Source organism: Colletotrichum navitas (genome assembly GCF_030913465.1).
Source record: "Colletotrichum navitas strain CBS 125086 chromosome Unknown LY79scaffold_13, whole genome shotgun sequence".
Taxonomy (NCBI): domain Eukaryota; kingdom Fungi; phylum Ascomycota; class Sordariomycetes; order Glomerellales; family Glomerellaceae; genus Colletotrichum; species Colletotrichum navitas.
In genome coordinates, this window is record NW_026850559.1 from 166525 (window position 1) to 185961 (window position 19437).

The window sequence follows — 19437 nt, forward strand, 5'->3', positions numbered from 1 at the left end:
CTGCATCAGTAAGCGAAAACCCCAGACTACCTTAGCTAGGTAGGTTCAGAAGCTACTGCAGCTAGCCCAGCCCTTCAAACGATCCGATTGCTCTGGAAAGGGAGCACCATCGAGCGAATGGTCGGTCCGACGAACTGTCTGCCAGTCTTTCTCTGTTTCTCTATTTCCCTCCCCCCCTCTTCTTTGTTTTCTGCCATCACCGTTGGGGCCGGGGCGGACTCACCCCGGCTCTACACTAAGCAGCAGCCGAGCGGGAGATAGGGATGATGAGCCAGCAGTCAGTAGTCGACCGGGAGTGAAGAGGGCAATGCCCCCCCCCCCTCTTGTGGCAGGAAGCCCGTCAAATCCGAGGAGCTAGCGTCGAGTCGTGAAGCTGCTAGTGCCATGCGTCTTGCTCGTCACTTTCCCTTCCTTGTCGTCGTCCTGCTGTGCCGTTCTTGCTGCTTGCTAATTCTGTTTTGTTTTTTCCTTTCCTTTTCTTCTTTCTCGACGCAGGGGCCCCTTTCCGAGGGAGACAAGGCCCACGTGTGATAGAATAGTGTTGTACACTATGTGTGTAATCATGTACCTATGTGGGCAGCACACTGTAAGCCCGCGCCCTCAAGTTGATCTAGACGCAACCAGGCCAGACTTATGGGGCCCCCCCTGCTAAGATTGGGCCCCCACCCTATCCATGGTGGGTTCCGGCTGCTGACGGCCAATAATCGCCGACGCCTCTCAGCACCGGCTGCTTTCGAGGGAAATTGCCCAGTCTCGTTTAGAAATCATGTCGTCTCTTGGTGTCCCCGCCCCTTCGTCACTTTCTGCCCTCGCGTTCGTTTCTTTGGATCATTGGGCCGGAAAGGGGACCTCAGCTCTGCTACGTTTGGGTCACGATTGTCGTCCCAATCCCAAATCAAACTTGGTCCACCGACGCCACCACTCCCGCGGGGCTGCTTTTTTTCCGCCCACAGGAGCAGACGCAGACGACGAGAGCCACCCTGCAAACGGTGGCGCGTCGTCGTGTCGGTGTGGGCAACGGAGATGGTGTTTTGGAACCGGAAAGACACATCAAACTCTTTCGGTGGCCGTATTCAAGTGATTCGTCTTTGATCGGCCATGTGCTGTAGATCAATCGTCACACATTACCCTCGCCCTTTCTTATGCGATACGGCGCCCGACGCATGGGTAGAAGGACCTACAGCGCAACGCACGCTACGTACCTTGCGTCGTGTCGCATATTGGATCATGACTGGCGCCCACGTCGTACTGGACGCTACTCTACTTCCCACCATGCATAACTGACTGCAAAACAGAAAGCGCCTAGTGAAAAGGGCATCCGAGCGGGCACGAAGCAACCTCACATCTCCAAGCCATTGTCCAAAATACGCGCAAACAAGCTATCTTAGTGTACAGGGCCCCTTTCTCCAGACGGATGACGAATTCAAGCCCACGAGATCATCTGCCGATGCGCTCAAGCCCCCCTCCCCCCTCCTTCCCATCTCTGATCCCTCAAGTATTACCCTCGTTAAACGGGCCGTCCCCCAGGTGGCGATTTATTGGTAACGGGCCACGGTGACGGACCTTCTGCGTCGGCAGCTGTCAGCCGTTGTGGTTGGCCGTGGGAGCACCCACGTTCAACGGACCCGGATCGCCGCATCTGCAGCACATGCCACACAACGCGAAGAGGCTTGGGCGTTTGGGGATGGGAGGGGTGTCGGATCCGCATAGGCACGCCAGAGCTTTAACATGGAGCATGCTGGATCATAGGACCACTGCGTGGGCAAACATGAAGCCCTCAGCGAGCCATGATTAGGGTTCCCTGGCACAGCCGTTGAGCTCCAACGCTGGGCCCCGGTGGATCGGGGCGGACTCCGGCGCTCCTCGGGGGCTGGACCTTGGCCCAGAGTCTCTGCTCTACCACCGCGGAGGATTGGTATGCCGCGTTGCGCGATTCACCACCCGTCGGGTGTGGCCGTTCCTTCAAGGGGCGTCCTTGATTCCGCGACGATAATAGAGTATCTGGGATCTAGGCTCGTATCGTGAGTGGGCCACGGGATGATGACGACGGCAATAAACCCCCTCAACAAAAGTAGTGTATCCGCAAGGGAGAAAAAAAGTAGAGAGGGAAGAGGGAAGAGGGAGGGTGACAAAAAACAACCTGCGGGAAATGCATCGCGAAGAGGAGGAAACAGTGCGCAGAGGGTACCGTGAAATAACGCCGTTGGACAGACCCGACCGTCCATCTAGCGAGTGAGTCTGCGAGGTTGTTGATGTCGTCTGGAACCCCTTCCAACCGGTTCCTCAGACATACGGATAAACTACGTGCCAACCCAAGAGAAAACATCATCCAATCTCTGATGGAGAAGGAGGCAGCTCACTACAGGCCAGCCACCCGATTTCAGATAAGGTATTGGATGACCGAAACGTCAGTCGCATCCTTCCAAGCAAGCGGGATAGCCTGACAGGCTCAGTGGCAGCAGCATGCGGCGGCCTACGGGCCGTCTGGCGCCGGTTGGTTTGCTCCCACTTTGACAAATCCCCATGGGTAGGTTTGTTTATCCAGCATGCACAAAAGCTTTCCATGCGTACCCAATTCGAGTCGCGACCACGTCGCCTTCGCTTTCGGTCCAGTCTCGCATTGGCCCACCTCGAGATTGGCCATTCACCGAAGTAAAGAGTATCATCAACGCCATCGTCACCATCGTCGTCGTTGTCCTCCTCCTCTTCGCAAGCATATCCTGTCTTTTTTTTTTTTTTTTTTTTTTTTTTTTGCTTCTCGAGCTCCGCCGTCCTCTCTCGCCGCCGCGGCCCGATTGGCATGGTTCGTACAAAGCATAACTATATATCCCACGCTTTGGCCCGTCGACCATGGAGCACATGCCAGCAGCCATGAACTCAAAGAGCTAGCCTACACTACCTACACTAGAAGTAGACACAGCAGGAATAGCACGCTTAAAACACTTCGATCGTGCATCTGTAATCTGAAGCTCAGAAGCTGGGTTTTCTTCTTCCAACACCTCTAACACCACCACCACCACCACCACCCCACGGGCCGGGGCTGAGATCCTGATTCATAATCACTCCGGCCACCATTAGCCACACAGTGAGGGCCGAAGGATCTTCATCGAAGACAGTCCCGGTTCCAACGGGTGGGTCTGGGGGGTTTTTTTTTTTTCAAATACCCTTCCTCTTTATCTTTCTATCCCGTCCTTTCTACGGAGTATTCGTACTACATTGTGGCCACCCCTAGGCGCAGCTGCCGTAGGTTTCGTCCAAGGCCCACACTTCTTACTTGAATCCTTCGGTGGCCCGCTAGCCCACCTCTCTTTTTCTCTCCCTTCATCAAGCTCCATGCTAGCGGGCTATCAGTTGCCCGTACCAAAGTGAGGGCGCTTGGATGCTGGAATGATCCGAGCACCGGTCCCGAAACCCCTGATCACTATCCATCTTACACACTGATTGGGAGACGGCAAGTGAGCGTGTCCCGACTCCTATCCCTCACCAGCCCCAGCTGCTCGAATTGCGCTGGAGCTCCCCGGCTCTAAACTACACCACCCTAAACTATATCTGAAGTTCCTTCGAATTTGGGTTCGGCATCAATTCTGGAGTGGGGAGGCTACCACCGCTGCCTCCTTGCTTGGTCAACCCAAATATCAAGCCATGGTGGTCCCTCGTAACGTCGTACTGATAACCCACAATAAACCAAAAACACTGTAGGGAAGGCCTCTCTATCTCTCTCGACCAATAGCATCCACCTCATCACCCCAAGTCCCATTACCATTGCTCCTGATACTGACGTCCAACCTCTTGGCACACAACACCTAGCTGAGAGATGCTTGTCATGTCGTGCCTGCCGAAAGATGGTCCGGACGCAAGTCCGCGCCGCATGACAAAGGCACGACGGGGAATTAATGGTGCAAGCACCTGCACCTGCTGCACCTGCAACGCATCATCACCGCTGCGACGATGCGCCGCCCATCACTTGCAGACACGCAAAGTCAATCAGTCTACGGAGTACTAGCCAGGCGAATCGGGAATCGCGCTATCAAAGACGCCCGTATCATCCAAGCTTCTTGGATTGGCGAAATATTGTTTGGAGCACGCCATCTGTCAGAAAAGCCGACGGACAGGATATCGCCAAGCTACCATGTGGCCGGGTCGCCCTGAAAGTCCGGCTTCCGCTCCGATTACGGCTACCCTTCGTGCTTGGGTCTGCTGACTGACAAATTACACGGCCATGAATCGCTAGACACCAGCCTGCTTCAGTTCATGATGGTCGGAGTCGTCGTAGCGCACCAGTAGCAGTCCATCGCATGGTGGCGGACGAACGGTGGCAGATTGCAGCGAAGCCGAGAAACTCATGCAATGTTTTCAGAGTCGGTCTCCCTCCCAGTCTCGCAACCATTCACTCCTCCCGATATGAGATAGACGGAATTCGATACCGCCCTCCGGCTCCGGTGCTACAAGCCCCGTTCCTATCGACGGCCCTCTGTCTGGTTTGAGCAATATACCCTACCTATCGTGCTCGGAGGAATGCCAAATTGGTCGCGACTGACCTCGAGTGGACTCTTGCGTCGTCCACTTTCTGTGACAGGTCACCTGTAAGGGCCCCGACTAGCGTTGCTACGTTGTAATCCCTGGCCCGCCTGCGCTTGTCACCTGGTTGCGTTGCTCGACCCAATGCGGAGCAGTGTAGTCAGTCTCCACTGCTCCGGTTCCCGAAAACGACCCGGCGCTCCGTACGAGACAACGGCCAAATGCGCCAAGCAATCACTGCTGATCGTGCGCTCCGGGGGAGGGCTACGGGAATGCAGCAGCACCTGCTTCGTCACTACACGCTGCCGACCCAGCGACTTCGAGGCTTCATTCAGTGACCTCCTCTCCACAATGATTAACACCCTCCTTCTCAGCCTCGCGCTCGCGCAGGTCGATCCCGGCGATGCCGACGAGCCGAGAAAGTCGTGAGGTACATCAGCCCCCTTATCCAACGCACCACTTCCCCCCCTTGACCGGCCGGCCGCACCTGTGGCGGCGGCGGCGGCGGCGGTGGCGGTGGCGTTGGCGTTGGCGCCCTCTCCATATACACGTGTTGGGCCTGTAGAAGGTCTAGTTTCGAGAACTGAAACGACATGTTCCGCGACGGCGTCTGCACCGCTCATCCGTCGCAGAAGAACGGCATCATTCCACTCCTAACGTCCTGCCTTTTCGATTCCGCTGCGTGGCGCCGCCGGCAGGCACCAGCGAAGGACCGATCCCATGATTGGCCGTCGAAACAGCCCGTCCTCCAGGACACGAGAGACAAAGGTAAGGGGGAAACCTTGGTGCCTTTCAAGAAGTGCGTCAATTTATGTCGTCTGCTAATCTTCTATGTGAAAGCGGCTCTTCGTACAACCCGCAGGGCCTCTCCGACTACGTGGGCATCTCCCTCTTAGCCCCATCCTAACTTCTTTGCTTGAGAGATCCACGGATGGGGAGGGGGAGGGGGGCAGCAAGTCAGTCTGGTCGCCTAACCGGCTTTCTTTGTTGTAAACCAGCTAAATGAAAAGGCTAGCCGCCACGTAAACGACCGAACGGCAACCTCTACCCATCAGCACACGGTGCCATTGTATTGGAGCTGATACGTCTCATACTTGGTACTGCCCGTCTCTAAGGGAAGCCTTTTGGTTCCGAAGGGTGCCTGTCATGACGCGCCAGAGGGTCATCTCGGATTTTCGATGGTATGCGAGACGTAGACCATTCCACTGGCTTGGGGAGTGTTTCGAAGTTCACAATGTTGGGTGGGAATGTACCACGTAGGTCATGGTGAGTAGAAGGACCTTCGTAGATCGCGGGGGTTTTGAACAGCCTAAAGCGTCGTCACAGGGCGGGCGTATCTTTCCAGGCCGAAGACAACTGTACCAATAGCAGAGATTCTGTCGGACCAGCGGGGTGTTCAGAGCTTCTTTGCAATGAATGTAGGTAGTTGTTCCAGACACCCCACATACGATCCAGTCCAGTCCATCCTGTGCCGAGGAAGGGAATCACAACACGAATAATCCAACAAAGTAGCACCTCTAGCTTGGGCGAGGTCTCACCATCCCAATGCTGTTACAAAAATATCCGATAGCATGGTGGTGACTGCTATCTCGACCCCTACTTCAACTGGGGTCTGCGACGGCATCATCCACAAGCTAGGCAACGATGGCCCCGTCGAATTCTATCGAGAGGCCATCAATTGACGAGGTGACGGTGATGCAGTGTCGATCGTTGCCAGCGGGACTCATACAGGAAGGCCACCGGCTTGGCCATATGAAAATGATGCCGTCGATCGAGTCTCGAGGAGATGCCCGCGCAAGCTGACAGTCGAGCGGATTCGTCCTGAGAGGTACACCGGGGTCCTCTATTTATTGTCTCTGCAGCGGCCAGCGTGCCCTACCAACCATTCAGAGTCATCAAGCTCAAACCAGATGGTCGGGAGCCTTTCCACTGAAAGGTATCTTCCCTGTCCTTCATTTGCAGAAGCCCTCATGCGATTGTGCATCTTTCGTCCGGGTTTGACTCACCCTTCCGGAGGGGATTTCCGGTATATTCCGGGCCGGGGCGGAGAAAGAGTGGATACGAAGCACCGGATACCGATTTTGGGGTTCAGACACGGCCCCGCATATCCCGGGTCGCACGGCGCGGGGTAGAAATTACTCATTGCATCCGGCCGGATGCGTCACTGAGCCCCCCAGCCGACGCTGTGACCAAGATCTCGGGCTGTTCGGCTATGGAGAACCAATTGGGTCTAACCAGCGAAGCTCGGAAGCATGCCGTGTTCCCATCCGCCAACGGGTAAGGTAGCGGGCGTGTCTCGGGCTGCAGAATGACAAGGAGAAAGGAGATGGTCGCTTCCAATGCTCCAGCGGGAACCCGCGAGATGGATGGCACACCTCATGTTTTGATGGATCCTCGCGTACAAGATGCAGGGGCATCCACACCCGCACTCTGCTGTTGACCGCGGGAGCGTGTCGTGCTTGACCATTCTCCTTCAAAGGGATGTACCTATGGCGGGGAAGCATTCCCGCCCATTTGATCTGTCTCACCAAAATTCACTAGCTCGTAGATCTCATCACGCCTCACCATCGTCGTCGGTGAAAACCATGACGAAATGCCGCAGAGCTACGGAGGGAAATTGCGGTTGCAGACACGATGTCCAATGACGCAGCGCACTATATCGACGCCTGAGAACGGACAGTCTGGCAGCAGCAGAGGCTTGCAATGAAGACAATGCGCCCGGTGAGGCGGAGAAGTATGCCTTTCCAATCTCTCGCGTGCCATTGATCTCATCAGCGCGTAGCCTGCAGAGAGAAGTGAGGGGGAGGAGGATGCGGAGTCTCAACGTTGAGGACTTCCTTGCAGGTAGAGTGAGACATTGTCTGACATGTGAATGTGGGCGGGTATGTGTGGCTGGTGCAGTGGAGACCTCCGAGACGCCAGAACGCAACCAGGGTAAACACAGGAGAACGCCGATACCACGTCAAATTGCCCGATGGTTATCGTGGGCGGCGGGACCAGGGCGAGCTAGAGCCACTCGATCGCCAGGTTGCAGTTTGGAAGAGACGAGGTCGCGGGTCGCCGCGTGGATGAGTGACCGGCCAGGCAGGGCTAGGAGAGAGTGGCGACGTGTTGTGGGTTTCCCCTCTCGTCAGGCCCTACCCGTTAGCTTGCTTGCCTGCTTGGTTCCCGGGGTGTCAACGATGATTCTCACCGGCCATTATACAAAGACAGGCATCGCGGTCCAGCGAGAGCCGCGGCAGCGGGGGGCAAGGGGGCGAGAGCGCAAGCTCCCATTCCAACAATAAGAGGCTGGCCCAGATGAAGATGGGGCCCAGGGGTCAGGGGAAAGGAGCGCGGTTGACATGAGCATCGTCAAAGGTGAGAAATTAAGTCGAATAGCCTGGCGCATTCGCAGGTCATATTATATCTGGCCGGCGGCAGCCCAGATCCAAGAGAGACAATAGCACTGGCGTCGTGGCCCATCCGCAGAAAAGAATCCGAACCAGGGAGGAAACGCTGAGGCCGCCCCCCCCCTCCTTTCCTCGGGAGCAAACTGGGCTGAAGTTGTGAAGGCTGCACCCGTGTGGTATTGCGTCGCATCGTGTCGCATCAAAGCGCTACGCTACCACAAGGCTCAGCCAAGGAGACAGAACCACCAAGGTTCAGGTGTAGGTGCAGGTACCTTGGCCCTGGCAGTACAATGGCCTCGAGGCGGCTCACAGTCGCCTGGATTAGCGCCATAGTTGGAGCTCTCGATGGCGCAAGCTCGCCCACCGGCATCGCGCTATTTGCTGCGTAGGATACCTAGGCAGTGGCAATCGTTGGCTTGGGATCTTCCCATGATAAGGTTTGAGGGATGATGCGTAGCGATAAGCTCGGGGGCAGGGTATGGGGCCAATTGGGTTACGGCAAGGTACCTCCCTGGCGGTCCTTTCCTACCTAGTGTAATTATAGATGGTCTTCCTCTCATTTCCCCCTGCCTGCCTTTCCTTAGCACAGCTTTTTACCACCGTCACTGCATGTCTACTTAGTATTCTCGTCGAGGCAGCAAACCGGGGTGCGAGGGGGGGGGGGGGGGTGGGGGGGGGGTTCGACAAGGTGGTCGTGGCCAAGGAGCCGGCGGGCTCTGAGCTTTCTTTCCATTCCACATGCGTCCCCCCTATCGATCATCCGTCTAGGACAGGATGCCAATGTACCTGTCCTCTGGGACACGGATCAGCGGCGTACTTACCCAGACAAACTATCAGATAAGGCATGCATACGTGTTGAGCGGCGACTCGACCAGTCCGCAGAGTTCCCTTGTTGCTGTGTGTTGCTCGGTGCGTTGGCTCGCAGGTCATCACATTGGAACGTGCTTGCACCACCCAGCCCACCTCTTCCAATGATGACATAATGACGGCCCGGACAGCATGCAGCCGGGTTTCGGACGTGCTCCTGCGGCCCGGGAGGGAGCAGATTAGTGAAGGTGACAGTGACAGTGACAGTGACAGTGACAGTGACAGTGGCAGTGACAGTGACAGTGGGGGACAGGGGCAGACAAAGGAGAGAGAGAGTGAGAGAGAGGCTTCAATGATCCGATCTTTGGTAGCAACTGCCCGAGCAAGCGAACACAGGGTAGGGAAGGGCCCGTCCCTCCTCTCGATTCCTTTATTGCGCAGTCTCCCGTTCCCGCGCTGACCGCATGCCTCTCTCCATGCCCCCTACGTACCTGTCGTAGACGCAGGCATTGGAGCTGCAGCACATCTTTCTTGCATTCCTCGCCTAGATTCATAGCCAATGACCTCACAACGAGGCCGGCCCGAAGACGGGAGATTGCATCTTCTCTTCTCTGGCATTGAGCATTGGGTATTAGGCATTGGGTAATTGTCGAACAACTGTCACGAGGAACAAGATCATTTGGGAAGCGTGCCCGTTCGTCGTCACAGGGCAAGGGAGGGGGTCCGTCCTTTTTTTTTTTTTTTTTTTTTTTTTTTTTGTTTTTTTTGCCTCGTTCTCTTTCCATACTCCAGTCTCTTTCTCTCATTCCCTCGCTAATTCGAGCATGGAATTCCACCTCGACAGGTACGGCGGGGCCATTGTGCCACTTTCACATGTCAACCGGCCAGGATGACGATAGGGACGCATGCAAGCTACGGCTGCTGCCACCTTTCCCATTTTTTTCCCTTTCTTTTTCTCCCCCCCCCAAGCCCCCAGTTGCTGCAAGCTATGAGCTCCTGATACTACTGGAGCTGGATGAGGCACCTGCTTCTCGACCTTAGCATACATAGTATCTACCTAGGTAATCACTCACCTGTCACGACTTGGCCCCCTCCGTTATTTGCTGATGCTTTTCTTGTCGCCGGTTCACTTCCGAACGTGTCCCGCCCGGTTCGACCAATTGCCTGCCTACACGGTACCAATGCCCACACACGCTTGCTCTTCTCTGCTGACAGTAATGGAGCGGCAGGACAGGGGTGCATGAGGGGAGGAGCTACCATCAGCTACAAACCAAGTAAAAGGGGGAGGGGGGACACGTCCCCGCATTGCTTGTGGCGTGAGCCTCCCTCTTCCTCCTCACAAAGACAGTGATGACGAGACGAGGGCTCAATTTGAGAAAGAACGAGAGAGAAATAGGAGCAATAGGGAGGGGGAAAGACGAACAGAGGAGGGGAGGGGGGTAAGGAAGAAAAGAAATAGACCAGATGATACTAAACGGCAGCAAAAATTATCCATTCGGTGCAGAGGAAGGAAGCAACGAGAGCAGAGGAGCAAGCAGCAGCTCGAGCACAAGCACAAGCACAAACGCCAGAACGACGTCCCTCCCCTCCCCTCCCCTCCATTGGCATGTGGCGCATGTACCTTGTTGGTAGGGGTACATGGGCCGGACCCGCAACCACGGCATTCCTGCGCGTCCCTGTCCGCGCACAGCGACTTGAGAATGTCTGAAGCACATGCTAATCTGATCTGGCCTGGCTACTAACGTAGCTAGGCAGTCGAGTCTCGCGTCCTAAGGGGTTCAGGCAAGCTACCTTACTTAGCCCACCTCTCCTTCTTCTGGTAGATAAATACTTTCGTTTCAGTCCATGCCCGTCTGTGGCGTCAACCTCGTCACCATCGTCCGCATCCATTGCATAACAGCTCTCCTCCGTGCCAGCCGTCTCTTTCCCTCCGACTTGCCCTCCTTCAGTAAGTCTCTTTTCTCTCCCTCCCTTTTAGCTTTGCCTTACCTCGCCCTCCCTCCCGATACATCTCCTCCCCCTTCTCCCTCCCACTCAGTTACTACCTGCCCGCCCCCTCAAGAAACTTTCTTCTCGTCCTTGCGTCTTTCCAACTTTCCCGTCAGAAATACCTACCTCCTTTGCTTTCTCAAACCTCACCTCTCCCTCCAACCACTCACTCATACACCAACCAGACCTGCCTCGACATCGACCTTTCCTGACAAGATCCCACTCCTACAGCTCAGCTCAGCTCCACTGCTTGCTCTGCATCTCTCACAGGCCTTGCTCTCGAGCCTCCAACCGAAGCTCAAGCACCCACGAGCAGCACTTGCCAGTAAATCCCATTCGACTTGACTTCGCCGGGCTACGCGCTTCGACGAATCAATAGCACCAACCTTCTCAATCAAACACCCACCTCTTTCTAAATGCCCAAAATGGCCCAAGTCAACGGCGACCTCCCGAGCGTGAACTCGGTTGCAATCCAGGTAAGCACTTGTGTCTACGGGGGCTTCTCTCCGTCTCTCCCTCACCCTTCACGCGGCTTACGTATCAATGCAGCATTTCCTGGACTACCCGGCTGTGCATGATAGCGTCGTCACTTTCAGGAACAACCCTGTCGGCAAGAAGTCCCTGGCCTTCAGCGAATCTGCTTACAAGGCCTTCGCCGAGCCCCTTCTGCCCCTCTTCGCTCGTCCCTGGAACTACCTCCGCCCGTATGCCGAGAAGGCAGACAACCTCGGCGACCAAGCTCTGTCAGCTGTTGACGAGCGCTTCCCTGTCGTCAAGAAGCCTACCGAGGAGCTCTATGCTGGCGCTAGAGACATTATCGCTCTTCCCTTCCGCACGGGCTTCGAGGCCAAGGACCATGTCCTCAAGACGTACAGCCAAGAGAAGAAGAAGATCGGCAACGACAATGTCGTCGCCCTTGGCAAGGCCGTCGTTAGCACCGTCCTCATCTCTACCAGCGAGATCATCATGTGGGTTGGCGACGTCCTCCACCACAAGAAGGAGGAGACCAAGGAGGTCGCCAACGAGAAGGTCAACAACTAAATAGGCTCGCGGCCCCGTACGTGTACAATCAATTTTGGCTGATCTTCCTCTCTCCTGTCCTCCCCCCCCTTTTCCATATACCCTTCACCCTCTCGCAGCCACTCTTGAACTATCTTTTGGTTCTCGGGCCGCAGTCACGATGGCGGACGCTTCAACGACATACAGCAACGGAATGGACTCTATACCTTGGATAAAGGGTTTTTATGTACTGTTTGCGTGTTGTGTGTTATCTTCTTTGTTTATTGCTATTATCGGTGGTGTACGAGACAAAGGTATCTAGTGCGTCGCTCTAGCCCTCTTCCTCTGGGGTTAAACTGAGTTGGGACTTATGCTGTGGGTGAGACAGAACTCTGTCAAGCTATTCGATGACGCCTCAAGGCCCACCACCTGTGCCGAACAAGGGGAGCATAGCCCCGGGTCACCGGGCGAGTCCCGCTCCTTCCCAGAGGAACGTGTTTGGCATGGAGCTGGATCTAGTATTGAACATCTGCGAGAGAGATCAAAATTTAATAGATACTCGGGTTTGATTTCGGAGCTCATCGTTGCGTGTGACGTAACCATCGTGTGAAACTGATCTATCAAAGGCTCCGCCGTGGGTGCATAGATCATATGGTGCGCCCTGCTTGGTCAGCTGGCACGAATCACTCCTATATCAGAAGACCCTGGCCGAGGCAGTATCGTACAGAACTTCCAGCGAAAGACAGAGGCATCGTGGATCCGGGGGACGGCTTCTTGCCCAGGTGTCCAAACTCAGTCCCCGCGTCTCCTCCCCGCCTTTTTCTTTTCTTCGCGAGGGTGGTTTGGCGCAACTCTATCAGTGTTGTAGATCAGACCAACTTAGCGGGATGAGGATGAGAACGATAAAGAAAGACTAAAGGAAAGAATAAACCCGGGGAAAGAACGCCAGTCGCTGATTGGTGACCCTCTGGCGTGCCACCATTGGTCACTACCACTGTGTGGAACATCCATAAAGTGGTACAGTATCCCGCCCATTACCACTGGTTGTGTCAGCATGGAGACGCTACGAGAAGCCAGAGCGAGCTGTTTGCGGCGTCGTTGGGGCGGCGGGGAGCTTGTTGTTGATGCTGAGGTAATGGGGTCCTCTGACCTTGAGTGGCTGTTGGGGGTGTGGCCCAGCATGGGGCGCGCGGGGGGACGTCGGCAGTTCCTGCTTTGCGGATGCTGATGTAAAATTGACTAATGGAGCATTGCTGACCAGAGGCGCATGAGCAAGCCCTCACGACGATTCGATGTCCCATCAGATCGCCCCTTCTCCCTTGAGTAGGATTTACAATGTGGGGTGCGTAGTAACAACAGTTGGATTTATAGGTGGTCCATTAGTCAATTGGGGGTTCTAGAAACCTCATTCTTCCCCATTCTCTCACTCACTCACTTCACTCGCTGCTGGGACGACTTTCGTACAAATAGTACCCCTGGTCGACGCCCCTCATCAATGAGGTCCCTCTCGCTGCTACTCTCCATCATCGTGGGAATCGCATCCATCGTCTTGTTCAGACAACAGATAGCAGAATTGGTAATCACGACCGCGTACGGCTTCTTCGACTCTGCTAGTGAGATTCAGAGCAACGCCGCTCTCGTAGACAAGCCGCAACAGAATCAAGCAGACAATCATCTGTACGCCACCGACATGTCCGTCCCCCGCGCAATCCGCAAGGTCTTCTTGGCCATCGAACAGGCCGAGGGCGCTGGGGCTCGCGTCCGCCGCTCCGTCGGAACCCCTCAACTCAGGAACTTTTCGCCCTTTTTGATGCTTGGTGAGTTACCCCTTGGGCTCGTCAATGTCACCAAAAGCCTCCAGGGATTGCTAACGCGCCCCCACAGACCACTTCAGAATCTCTCCCGGCTCGGGTTTCCCCGATCACCCGCACAGGGGCCAGGAGACTATCACCTACCTCCTGCACGGCGGCGTGGACCACGAGGACTTTGCTGGCAACAAGGGCACCATTGAAGCCGGTGACCTGCAGTTCATGACGGCGGGCCGCGGCATCATGCACGCCGAGATGCCCAAGCAGAACCCGGACGGCAGTGCCAACGTCGGCCTTCAGCTCTGGGTCGACCTGCCCAAGCACCTCAAGTCCTGCGAGCCGCGGTACCGTGACCTGCGTGCCAAGGAGATCCCCTCGGTTGACGTCGACGGCGGCAAGGTTCACGTCAAAGTCATCTCAGGCCAGAGCCATGGCGTTGACTCGGTGCGCGATTTGGCATACACACCTGTCTGGATCCTGGACATTCAGATCAGGCCCGGCGGCAAGATCGCGCAGCCGGTGCCCAAGGGATGGAATGCATTCGCGTACACGCTCGAGGGCCAGGCCATCTTCGGCACGGGGGCGCAGCAGCGGGTCGTGGACGAGTTCCACAACGTTGTGTTTGAACAAGATGGCGAGATTGTCAATATTGAGGTCGATGCTGGCGCGGAGAAGGACGCCCGTCTCGTGCTTATCGCCGGTACGCCGCTCGACCAAGAGATTGTGCAGTACGGCCCATTCGTCCTGAGTTCCAAAGCCGAGGTGTACCAGGCCCTGATGGACTACCAGACCCACTCGAACGGATTCGAGAGGGCTAAGGGCTGGGAGAGTGAGATTGGAAAGACCATGGTTGAGTGATGTAGCTTTGGTCGGGTTGGTTCGGCTATACGTATTTTGTTTTGTACCCTGTATCAACTGGCATTGAGCAGCGGATGAGCATTTTCTTTGAGTTAAGATGAGGGCATATAGACCATGTCAATGAGATACCATGAAATCTGCTCACTTAAACTTAAAAGCAAACTTTCAACGTGGAAATTACCATATCGGGACTAATGGAAAGGAAGTCAGTGGCCTTTGTTACTCGGGCCGCAAGACCCTGTAGAATTTAGGAGGCGTGCACTGGCCTAACACCTCGCTCCCTGCACCCTCCCTCACTGACCCTATCAATTCAAACCCCGCCCCAGCTCTCCTTTTCTCGCCCTGCACTTTTCCCATTAAGCATGCAAGCAAGGTACACGAAACCTATGTAGTCGCGGCACGCATTGCGATGACCTTCGAGCCCAACATCCACTTATCCACGATATGATTGACGACACCGCCACCGCCGCAAAGACACTACACGCTCACTCCCACACGTGCAACTGGTTCATTACCAACTGACAGACCGATCATCCTTACGACTGACGACACCCCGAATTGAATCTAACGACAGCTGGCCAGCCAGCGAACCCGCCATGGATGCGCCCGTGCCTAAGCTTGCGGAGCTACTCCGCCATCCTGACGACCTCGACAAGATTGCCGGTCTGAAGCAGGAGTTTTCCCGCAAGAAGATGGCAGTCGACTCCCAGCTTCGCAGCGGCCTGCGTGAGCAGCTCGAGACGACCCAGTCGGGCATGACGGGACTGACGGACGGCCAGAAGACGGTCCAGCAGATCAAGGAGGAGATGATCAAGATCGACCGCCTATGCTCCGAGTCGCAGAACATGATCAAGGACTTCAACAGCATCAATATCGTCTCGCAGGCGCACCGCAATTTCGGGGCCGTCGAGGCCATGCGAAAGAACCTCGAGACCTTCAACGAGCGCCTGGCCATTGTCGAGCGGATGCTGGCCGAGGACGAGGAGGACAAGGAGAACATGCCCAACCTACTGCCGATACACTACGAGCTGACGCAGCTGAGGAACATCCGGGACGACGCCATGGAGCAGATCCAGAGGGCCGAGGACCCCAGCCTCGAGTCGACACTCGAGGACTATTTCCAGAGACTGGACACCATGATCGACTGGTTCGACGAGCACATTGGCATCCTGGCGCTGAACCTGATCAACCTGGTGGTTAACGACAATAACGGCCTGGTGGTGCGCTTCGCCGTCGTCATCGAAGCCGAGGAGAAGAGCGACCAGAGGGTGCTGGCGCTACAGGAGGCACTCAAGGACCACAAGGAGATGGCGACGCGGTTTCAGAGCATCACAGACGGCGCGAAGAAGGTGCGAGGGTACAAGGATAAGTTCACCCAGGCCATCAAGATCAGCGTCGAGGGCCAGTTCGCCGAAGCCAGAGGGGAATTCCTCGACGATCCATCGGCGTTGGACAAGATTCTGAAGTGGTATTTCAACGACTTGAACGCCGTCAAGATGGGCATGACCCCCCTGATGCCCAAGAAATGGAAGATTCTCAAGACGTACGGTGACATATACCACCAGACGATGCATGACTTCCTCATCGGCATGATCGACGACCCCGACTCGGCCTCTGCCAACACGTTGGAGATCATTAACTGGCCGGAAAGGTATTACAAGAAGATGAAGAAGCTGGGCTTCAAGCAGGAGGACCTCACTCCTCACGTCATCGACTCGCGTGAGACGGAGCTGGTCCGCGACTTCCGGCAGCTCATCATCAAGTTCCTCGACGAATGGATCGAGCGTATTTTCAACGCCGAGCAAAAGGACTTTGCGGAGCGCAACGTCGAAGGCTCCAACCTGGACCAGGACGAGTACGGGTACTTCCGGTCCAGGAACCTCGTCGACATGTGGCGGATGATGCGCGAACAGATCGACGCTGCCGCCAACTCAAAGCGCATCGATGTGATTGAGGGCGTCATCGACGCCATGTTCCTGAGGCTGCGCGGCAGGCAACAGTCGTGGCAGAGGATGCTCGACGAGGAGGCCGCCAAGTTTGAGTCCGGAAAAGTCCCGGAGCTCGAGGGGTTCCAGCCGCTGCAGGATTGGCTCGTTGCCACGGCCAACGACCAAATCGCCTGCGTCGACGACAACGAGGACGAGAACAGATTCGGGTACCTGTCCAACTTCAAGCAAAAGTTCGAGCCGCTCGTCTCGCCAGCGTACATGGAGCGGGCCGAGGGCGAGGTGGAGCTGCTGCGCGACGCCTACATCGACTTCAGTACGTGGTGCATCACCAAGTTTGTGCAGCTCATCTTCTCGGTCGACTTCAAGGCAGTCATGCCCGAGTTCTTCACGCCCAAGTGGTACACGAGCACAGCCATGAAGCAGATGGTGGTGACGTTTGAGGAGTACGTCGGCGACTACCGCCAGGTCCTACACCACTCGCTCGTTGACATCTTCACCGAGATCTTCGCCGACGAGCTGCTCATTCGCTACCTCTCGTCTGTGCGTAACAAGGGCGCAAAGTTCCGCCGTGCCGATCCCATCCAGGACAAGCTCTTCAATGACATCTCAACGGCGTTCGAGTACTTTGGCGCCCTGCCGAACCCGGACGTTGGCAACGCGGTCAAGCAGACGTGGCGCGTCACCGAGTACTTTTTGCAGCTGCTCACCGTCGACAAGGACGCCATCCCCGACACGTTCGAGGGCTTCAAGACGGCGTACTGGGACCTGCAGATCAGCTGGGTCGAGGCGGTGCTGCGGTCGCGCGACGACTTTGAGAGGAGCATGCTCAACGCCGTCAAGGCACGAGCCGCGTCACTCGACGTCGTCCGGGGACCCGAGACCATCATGGGCAAGGTCAAGTGATCGGGCTGAGGGCACCAAGAGTCGAGCAAGGGAGCATTCTTTCACTTGGCCGCCGGCATTCGTGGAGCTTGCGTCAGGGAAACATGAGCCGCCGAGCGTGAGACAAAAAGAGAGGAGGAGAAAATGGGAGGCTCTCCGCGCGTTGGATACCTGAAATGACCTCATGGGAACAGGTATCAAGGTTTTATTTTTCAGGGGGGTTAATGTATAGGCGCGATCCAGATACCCAATTCACAAGAAGGGACCGCGATTTCGAGACGTAGGGGAAAGGATGGGTAATCCCCCCCCTCTGGATGCAAGAAGAGAGACTGAGCCGCGATGGTGCAGAGCTTGGAAGGGCAGGTGAACCGAAAATGGCAGCAGATCTAGGACACACACACGCGCGCGCGCGCGCGCTCTATATGAGAGCGGTAATGAGGAAGGTGAATTTTGTTGGGATAGATAGTACGGAGTACCTCGCCTTGTCTTAGAGTAGAGTTTTTTTTTTGGGGGGGGGGGGGGGGCATAGTAACGCACTTGGGGATCCAGACCCTCAGCATTGAGAAGCAAAATGGCCAACGTTATAAGCTCAGATATCACGGTGGCATTTGGGCGGCAGCCCTCCCAGATTTGCAATACTTTTTACTCGTTTTTGTTTTTTCTTTGCTTTTTGACTACCATTCCATCCCGCCCTCCTGTGCGGTCCAGTCCCTTGGCCGCCGCACCTATCTTCCCTTCCCCTCATAAAAGGGGCGAAGACTCGGGTGGCCGATCGGCCAGGGACGTTCCCCCGTCTATAAACAAAAATAGCACGCGAAAACCAGGGTTTACTTTAGCTGTGATTTCTCTTTGTCATTGCCATTCTCGAAAGCCCAATCCGTTGCGTTTGCCCTCCCCATACCGTTCGTTCACAGTCATCAACCCCCAAGGCCTTTTGATATGCCCGAAGGAGCGGTGTCGGAAAAGGGGTGGGGTTGGCGGGTTACCAAATAGTCCAACATGCTGAGAGAGAAAACCCAAATGGTGGCGATTTCCCAAGAAAGAGAGAAAGAAAAGAAAAAAGGGAGAAAAAGAAAAATGTCGTTACAGTCTCCTGCGTCCAGGTCTCGCTGACTGGGAAACTCCAGTTGAAGTGGTTCTGCACTGGCTGGTAACGCCACCGCTCTCTGTTGATGGAGAGAACTTGGACTGTTGGTGGCACTGATCTCGTGTTGCGAGAGAAATCATGCCGGTAAAAAATGGAAGGAAAAGCAACTTCTGCAAATTCGTTCGAACCCCATGCTATCGTGAATTCGTCATGATACATCTCGTTATTGGGTTCATCCCAGAGTGTCCGCGCCCTCGTTGTATAGAGAGAAGTGGCGAAGTGGGCAAAAGCAAGATTCCTGTCAGAAAAACAGCTCGATGCCAAACCCACCAACTACTTCATGCAGATGACGTGGGCGCTGGTGATGGAAGCCACCGAGATCGAAGAACCCGTATCGTTGCGAACGGTAATGACGGGGGTGACGACCAGCTGCACACGCCAGTGCTCGGCCTGCAAAAGGTGAGGGCCAATGTTGGGCGCGATGCCGACCATGGTCTGGGTGTTGAAGCGTGCGCCGGTGTCCGGGAAACGGAACTCAAAGGTCCAGCGCGAGGTGAGCATCTTTGCCGAGATGGACCAGGCCTTCTCGCACATCCGACGAAGATCCTCGTCGGCCTTCTCCAGATTGGGGCCGCCAGAGGACTCGGGGATGAGGAGAGGCGAGAGCATCTCGCGGAGCTCGGCCTGGAAGTACTCAATGCGGTGATCGCGGTAGGCGTCGTAGCGCTCGTGGTTGATGCATGAGTTGACAATGGCGGCGACGCGGTCGATGCAGACTTGAAGCGCACCACCTTGGCCAGCTGCTCGAGTCAAGCGAGTTAGCGAGGATTCTAGGCGATGAGGTGAAATATAGAGGCAAACTTACCGGGGAGATTGTTCATCTCGTGGCGGATCTCGCGGAGTTGGCGATCAGCATCAACCGAGAAGCCCTCCCAGGCCTCAAGAGCGAAGATGCGGTTGACCAACAGGTCGATTATGGCGCGTGATATCAGACAGGCGCGGCTCATGGGGTCGTTCATGTGCTGGCGGATGTAAGACCAGGCCTGCTGCTCGCTGAAGGGGGCGTATAACTTCGTCATGTAGCGCAGGAGCGGAACCTCGTTGAGGCGCGACATGATGGTGAGGTCAACCTCCGAGGCGAACTGGAG

The 19437-nt window shown here is 55.8% G+C and overlaps 10 protein-coding genes across 10 annotated transcripts; 5 read left to right on the forward strand and 5 right to left on the reverse strand.

Annotated features, from left to right (window-relative positions):
• Nucleotides 1-1082: 1082 nt before the first annotated feature.
• Nucleotides 1083-2333, reverse strand: LY79DRAFT_545090 (uncharacterized protein). The gene has a single exon (XM_060557155.1). It carries the CDS (start codon nt 2223-2225, stop codon nt 1935-1937), a length of 291 nt encoding a protein of 96 aa, XP_060416930.1. The 5' UTR covers nt 2226-2333; the 3' UTR covers nt 1083-1934.
• A 609-nt stretch (nt 2334-2942) lies between these two features.
• On the reverse strand, nt 2943-3385 carry LY79DRAFT_545092 (uncharacterized protein). Its single transcript, XM_060557156.1, has one exon. The coding sequence runs from the start codon at nt 3333-3335 to the stop codon at nt 3174-3176; it is 162 nt and encodes a 53-aa protein (XP_060416931.1). The 5' UTR covers nt 3336-3385; the 3' UTR covers nt 2943-3173.
• Nucleotides 3386-4421: 1036 nt separating this feature from the next.
• On the reverse strand, nt 4422-5291 carry LY79DRAFT_75090 (uncharacterized protein). The gene has a single exon (XM_060565104.1). It carries the CDS (start codon nt 5139-5141, stop codon nt 4638-4640), a length of 504 nt encoding a protein of 167 aa, XP_060416932.1. The 5' UTR covers nt 5142-5291; the 3' UTR covers nt 4422-4637.
• A 1884-nt stretch (nt 5292-7175) lies between these two features.
• LY79DRAFT_75064 (uncharacterized protein) lies at nt 7176-7839 on the forward strand. Its single transcript, XM_060565103.1, has one exon. It carries the CDS (start codon nt 7329-7331, stop codon nt 7803-7805), a length of 477 nt encoding a protein of 158 aa, XP_060416933.1. The 5' UTR covers nt 7176-7328; the 3' UTR covers nt 7806-7839.
• A 139-nt stretch (nt 7840-7978) lies between these two features.
• LY79DRAFT_657360 (uncharacterized protein) lies at nt 7979-9469 on the reverse strand. Its single transcript, XM_060562708.1, has 4 exons — nt 9209-9469; nt 8732-9064; nt 8305-8435; nt 7979-8226 (listed from the first exon to the last, which is right to left on the reverse strand). Exons 1-4 carry the CDS (start codon nt 9241-9243, stop codon nt 8135-8137), a joined length of 591 nt encoding a protein of 196 aa, XP_060416934.1. The 5' UTR covers nt 9244-9469; the 3' UTR covers nt 7979-8134.
• An 846-nt stretch (nt 9470-10315) lies between these two features.
• Nucleotides 10316-11150, forward strand: LY79DRAFT_75235 (uncharacterized protein). The gene has a single exon (XM_060565106.1). It carries the CDS (start codon nt 10563-10565, stop codon nt 11049-11051), a length of 489 nt encoding a protein of 162 aa, XP_060416935.1. The 5' UTR covers nt 10316-10562; the 3' UTR covers nt 11052-11150.
• LY79DRAFT_75216 (uncharacterized protein) lies at nt 10778-11860 on the forward strand. The gene is made up of 2 exons (XM_060565105.1): nt 10778-11182; nt 11256-11860. Exons 1-2 carry the CDS (start codon nt 11123-11125, stop codon nt 11745-11747), a joined length of 552 nt encoding a protein of 183 aa, XP_060416936.1. The 5' UTR covers nt 10778-11122; the 3' UTR covers nt 11748-11860.
• Nucleotides 11861-13395: 1535 nt separating this feature from the next.
• On the forward strand, nt 13396-14371 carry LY79DRAFT_510219 (RmlC-like cupin domain-containing protein; the record flags this gene model as incomplete). The annotated part of the gene is made up of 2 exons (XM_060554145.1): nt 13396-13522; nt 13590-14371. The coding sequence occupies 2 exons, from the start codon at nt 13396-13398 to the stop codon at nt 14369-14371; spliced, it is 909 nt and encodes a 302-aa protein (XP_060416937.1).
• Nucleotides 14372-14702: 331 nt separating this feature from the next.
• On the forward strand, nt 14703-17676 carry LY79DRAFT_545111 (exocyst complex component Sec6). The gene has a single exon (XM_060557157.1). It carries the CDS (start codon nt 14968-14970, stop codon nt 17221-17223), a length of 2256 nt encoding a protein of 751 aa, XP_060416938.1. The 5' UTR covers nt 14703-14967; the 3' UTR covers nt 17224-17676.
• A 946-nt stretch (nt 17677-18622) lies between these two features.
• On the reverse strand, nt 18623-19404 carry LY79DRAFT_588189 (uncharacterized protein; the record flags this gene model as incomplete). The annotated part of the gene is made up of 2 exons (XM_060560883.1): nt 18623-19089; nt 19155-19404. 2 exons carry the CDS (start codon nt 19402-19404, stop codon nt 18623-18625), a joined length of 717 nt encoding a protein of 238 aa, XP_060416939.1.
• Nucleotides 19405-19437: the final 33 nt, after the last annotated feature.